This window comes from Poromitra crassiceps (assembly GCF_964638095.1).
Source record: "Poromitra crassiceps genome assembly, chromosome: 12".
Classification (NCBI taxonomy): Eukaryota; Metazoa; Chordata; class Actinopteri; order Beryciformes; family Melamphaidae; genus Poromitra; species Poromitra crassiceps.
The window spans coordinates 12,628,089-12,634,088 of record NC_139632.1 but is presented as its reverse complement, the minus strand read 5'-3'; the positions used below and the strand labels follow the sequence as shown (position 1 = coordinate 12,634,088).

The 6,000-nt window shown below is 43.3% G+C and overlaps 1 protein-coding gene across 1 annotated transcript in view; it reads left to right on the top strand.

The window, feature by feature from the left end:
- cpamd8 (C3 and PZP like alpha-2-macroglobulin domain containing 8) overlaps positions 1–6,000 on the top strand; it is an 80,070-nt gene that overhangs the window by 18,056 nt on the left and 56,014 nt on the right. Inside the window, exons 17-19 of the mRNA XM_083648266.1 lie at positions 705–866; positions 1,837–1,979; positions 3,907–3,969. Coding sequence (XP_083504392.1) covers positions 705–866; positions 1,837–1,979; positions 3,907–3,969 — 368 coding nt within the window. The remainder of the gene's footprint in view (positions 1–704; positions 867–1,836; positions 1,980–3,906; positions 3,970–6,000) is intronic.

The window sequence follows — 6,000 nt, the reverse complement described above, 5'->3', positions numbered from 1 at the left end:
CTCCTCTGGTCGGTCAGCGTGCCTGTTCTGGGGAGAGGAGAACTGGGGGGGGGGGGGGGGGGGGGGGGGTCCACCTTAGATATGGTTTAATCTTAAAGAAAGGCTGGAAACATACACCAGTATTAGGGGAGGTGCTGGCTAATGGGGACAACATCAAAAACTTTCAAGAGCTTGTTTGATATCTGAATGATAAATTATTTGGCATGAGTTGTGCGGCTACCTCTTGAAAGTTTTTAATCTTATATTTTAAGTGTCAAGTTCTTGTTTCTCTTAGAACAAGTTAGAAAAACAATCTTCTATTTTCGTGAGATCGTTTCAGTTGTTTTTGCAGTCTGCAAATGTATCTTTATCGCTCTCCTTTCTCATTAATATCTCCTTATGTAAACATTTCAATGTCAGAATGTAAACTTTTGCAAACCTTTTAAGCAAAGAATTTCTAAGCAAGGAATAAAGAAAGTAATGAAATAAATGGCTAGTTCCATGCATGTGTTTTGTGACACATCTCTGTGACTTTTACCTGTAGATTATTTATTCTCTGGCAATTAGATCATGTGATATATCTTAACTGTGAGCTGTGTCTGTGCCTGTGTGTGTTTCTGTGTGTTTTCTGTGTCTGTGTCTGTGCCTGTGTGTGTTTCTGTGTGTGTTTTATGTGTCTGTGTGTGTTTCTGTTTGTGTTTTCTGTGTGTCTTTCTGCTGCACAGGTGTTTAAAGAGCTGGCAGACTTTGATGTGTCTGACGCCTTTGGCATTCCTAAAGATGACGGACACTTCTGGTGGCCCGGGCTGTCGTCAAGGAGACGGAGGCGGTCCTCTGTGTTCCCATGGCACTGGGACATCACCAAGGACGCACGCTTCGCTTTCACAGTGAGAGAACACACACTCAGTCAGGAGAAGATGTTCACAGTGAGAGAACACACACTCAGTCAGGAGAAGATGTTCACAGTGAGAGAACACACACTCAGTCAGGAGAAGATGTTCACAGTGAGAGAACACACACTCAGTCAGGAGAAGATGACGGAGGAATGTTTGAAGAAAAAACTCTTAGCGTGTGTGCATGTTAGTGGGGCACTTTAGCATAACAATTGTGCATTTTGCGAGGGGTTAGGTTTGGGCAGTTATGCAATCACTTATTTTGAGTCTTGAATTGTGAGATGGAAGGAAGCTTCTGAGCAATTCTAAAGTTCCAAATTTGAATTCCATCCATCCATCCATCTTCAAACGCTTATCAGGGATCAGGTCACGGAGGTAACAGTTCCAGCAGAGGACCCCAAACTTCCCTTTCCCTGGCCACATTAGCCAGCTCTGACTGGGGGACCCTGAGGCGTTCCCAGGCCAGCGTGGAGATATAATCTCTCCACCTAGCCCTCGGTCTGCCCTGTGGTCTCCTCCCAGCTGCACGTGCTGGGAGGTGCTGGGAGCACGTGGAAGGTGTTCCAGGTGGCATCCTTACCAGATGCCCCGAACCACCACAACTGGCACCTTTCTACCAAATTTGAATTCCTCGTCAAAAAACATTTATGATTTGACACCAAGATCACCATCGAGAAAAGAGTAGCGTCCGTACACTGTATAGCCTTGCTCCCTCCCGGTCAATTTATTGTATTAATGTTTCGATCATTGCAATCTTCACCAGAAACCACCACCAAGATCATCCATATCAGACTAGTCTACAGATTTTTGTTCCACTTCAAAGTTCAGGATAGCTCCGTATCCAATTCTTTTTGGAATGAATTTGGCTATAAGTGTACCAAATGATATGCTTTCATCACAAAATGCACAATTGTTATGGAATTTTTAGCTAAGCTGCCCCACTCTCTCTGTGTGTTCTCCACAGGAAACAGGGCTGGTTGTGATGACAGACCTGGTGAGTCTGAACCACCGGCAGAGCGGAGGGATGTACACAGACGAAGCCGTGCCTGCCTTCCAGCCCCACACCTCCACCTTAGTGGCTGCCATGCACTCTCGCCCCACACCCAGGTACAGCACGAGCACTCAGCACACGCATGTCAGCGGCAGCCAGTCTCAGGGTCTTGTTCGTTTTTAGGCATTTATCCAGAGTGACATAGGCTTTGTTCACACACGGTTTATTTGAATTCTGGAGCATTTTGTTTGGCTCATTTTGGCAGGTGAGAAACAGAGCCGTTCGAACTCAGGTGCACATCAAATAACATATTAATGTTACAGGGACTGAATGTGGATTTGTTTTGACTGAAAATCTCAAAGTAAACCTGTGCAATGACATCAAATACAAAAATGCAAACACGGTAAACTTTTCCACAATGTTCAGGATCAAAGAAAACAAACTATAAGTCTGATTGCACCCCAACAGTTGGGGTTTAGTGTCTTAAGGCTGTTACACACCAAGAGCGATGCGAATATACAGCACGAAATTGCGATGCGAATTTTGACCCACCTGTCAATCACAGCAAGTAACAGATGTGTACACGTTGGAAGCGAATTTCGGAAAAATCGAACCTTGGTCCAAAAAAAGAAACGCCGCCATAATGCTCAGCGAAACTTCGCCGTTGGTATGCACGGTTGAATTGACTGATATAGGTTCTGAAGATATTATTGACGCACGAAAAAAACGCTCCCGATGTGTAAGGACCTGTACTCTCGGACATTTGACTGCTGATGTACACATCATTCGCTGCTACTGGGATCAAACCTCTGACCGTTATGTTTGGTCAGCCTCTCTAGCCGTGTTCGGCATGGTTCACTCATTCACTCACTCACTATTCCCCATGTAGTGTTTGTCATACAGTACAGTATAGTGACATATAGTGGGGAATGATCAGACACTACCTCCTTTGGTATGGGAGAAAAGAGTACAGAGTACATTCTCTGTTCACTAGAACCCACTGCATTGTGGGTATTTTATAGTGGACTATAGAGACATGTCTGGGAACGCCCACAAAATGTTAAACGGCTGGCGCGCGAGTGGGGTAAAACCGCCCATATATCTCATGGGCTGACTCACCAAAAGACGGTGCTGCGGCTCTAAACTACAGGTTTGGGGGTTCTAGAGCAGAACACAAGACGTCTGCTCAGATGTGCGTTTACTGCGGTGGTTAATCCCTGATCGTGTCTGCCTGGGCTGAGCTATCAGCTAAATTCTAACTTTGCTGAATGGATAGAACTGGGGTTTTTACCCCACCCCGACCCCGCCCCCAGCCAGGCTGAGCCAGCTAAACCAGCGTCTATGACGAGACGTGGCCTCAACCTATATAGTGAATCAAATGAACAGTGGAGAATTCAGACACACGAGTACAAAATGGCCAACACACTATAGTCCACTATTTCTGTAATCGGGACTGGTTTCGAACAAGGCTTCTATCTGTTAAGCCACTCGTATTTTAAATGCATTGCTTATTTCAAAGGAGAGTGGCAAGCCTTTACTCTGTATTTAATGCAGGCTTGCAGGAAACAACTTAATGATACAGCAGGACTTAAAAACTGTAATGTTATTTTCATAGCACAATGGGGCACATAATTTGAACAAAGTTTGACCAAATCTTTCATGTTTGTTAAACCTCTAAGTGTTATTATATTATAGTGTTATTATATTATATATTATATAAAATAATATACACAGTTGAACTTACCTAGATCGATATTCGTTGCACTTGGTGGGTTAAATAAGGTCTCTGAACTGGGGGAAATAGAGAAGCAGAGAAAAACAAGACAAAAGAAATTAGATTTGTTGGGTTGTCCATATTTTAGGTCTACATTCCTTCATGCCATGAATAGCTCTCATTCTGGAGATGAACATGAAACACATGGTGTGACTTAGAGGATGTCGGCGTGGATTTCAGAATAATACATTTTCCAATTATGGCTTTTTATTGTGAGCAGAGCCACAGCTGAGGCCCTTTATTGATGTCAGCTTGTGTTTTGGTTGCAGAGCAGAGAAGCGCAGGCGGACATTTTTCCCGGAGACGTGGGTGTGGCACTGCCTCAATGTCAGGTATGTTAATCTTTCTAAATATTGTGTGTGTGCGTGTGTGTGTGTGTGTGTGTGTGTGTGTGTGTGTGTGCATGTGCGTGCGTGCGTGTGTGTTAGGGCTGTGAATCTTCACTGGCCTCACGATTCGATTCGATTACGATTCATCTGTCAACGATTCGATTCGATTCGATTAAACGATGCATCACGATGCATCGCGATGCATCTTAAATCGATGCATCACTTTTTCCGCAATACATGATTTATTTTTTCTCACTTTATTTTTTCTCACTGTGTGGCTACTTTTAAAATAAAAGTGCATTTGGAATTGCATTGTATTATGATCCATAATTAAAATAAACAACTGCATGTACTTACATTCTATTTTATTTGATAATTTTTTTTTTTTTTTTTTTAATAATCGATTTTTGATATTTGTTAATCGATGCAGAATCGTGCACGTCCGCATCGCGATGCATCTTATAATCGATTATTTTTGACACCCCTAGTGTGTGTGTGTGTGTAATTGTACTTAAATGGGATTTGGTTGCAATCCAAAGCTAGAAGCATTTTGAGGAAAGCAGAGGGATGAATAGGACAGGAGAAGATGAGAGGGAGGCGAGGGGAACAGGCCTGGGTTTACATAATGTGGTGCCCCTGGGTGACCACACTTGAAGTGTCCCCTCCGTCCACTTTACATGTAACCAAAAAAGTGACATTTATTATGGCAATAAAGACCACAGATTGACATGAACCTGTTGCTAAAGTACAGGCTCAACACACATACTACAGAAACATGTAAGACACAACAAGAAAAGGTGATTTTATACAGGGAGGTCAAGTTTGAATGGTCTCACTACAATGGGGACTAATATCATCACACATTAATAATTGGCCTCATTGAATCCACAACACAAGCTTTCCAGTCATACCCAATTTATGCAATTCCAAGACTGTTTGCATACAGCAGGGATACTCAACTTGCTTTGCCCGGGGACCACTTCCGTGAAATGATAGAAGGCCAGGGGCCAGTTAATAAACAAACAATATACATTTTTCTGTAGCGAATTGTAGGTTTTTGGGGTGTCAGCCAGAGTTTAGTCTGACAATGTTGTGCACACCGGATAGTTAGTTAGGTTAAGTTAGTTAGGTTAAGTACATACATAAGTGCCTGGGTAGCGAGCAGATGGCGGTATTGTGACAATTTAGCAGCTAAATCATAGATTGTTGAAAGATATTCCATATTCCAGACTGAAATGCTATAACAGAAGTGGAGTATTGGCCAGAATGACATGAACATTTGGACAATTATTCAGTGGGTATCTTGCATGTTGCGTTCAGGTGCACTGTAAAAAAGAAAAAGAAAATAAATAAATATATATATATATATATATTTTTGCAATACCATCGCGGGCATACAGTATGCAGAAATATTCAAATAGAATAGGCAAAAATAATGCATGTATACACTACAGCATGCAAAAGATTTATGGTTTTTGCCAAAGATTGCATGGGATTAGCATAAAGGGGGCATGTCTGTAAAGGGGAGACTCGTGAGTACCCATAGAACCCATTCTCAGTCAGATATCTTGAGGTGAGAGGTCAAGGGACCTCTTTGGAAATGGCCATGCCAGTTTTGCCCTCGCCAAGATCTTGCCTACATTTTGAGCCTTATTTAGCCCCCTTTCCGACAAGCTAGCATGACATGGTTGGTACCAATGGATGCCTTAGGTCTTCTAGTTTTAGATGATACTATAGTATATTTACTTGTGCTTTAAAAAATAAGCCAGCTAAAGCCTCTGAAAGACAGGAATGTCGGCCGTGGGCGCCAGAGTTTAAGAAGTTTTGTCTGTCCCCCCCAGACAGAGGAGAGGAGGACAGAGATGAGGAGAAGACAGAGGAGAGGGGAGGAGGACAGAGGAGAGGACAGAGGAGAGGAGGGGAGGACAGAGGAGAGGAGGGGAGGACAGAGGAGAGGAGGGGAGGACAGAGGAGAGGAGGGCAGAGGAGAGGAAGGGAGGACAGAGGAGAGGAGGACAGAGGAGAGGAGGGGAG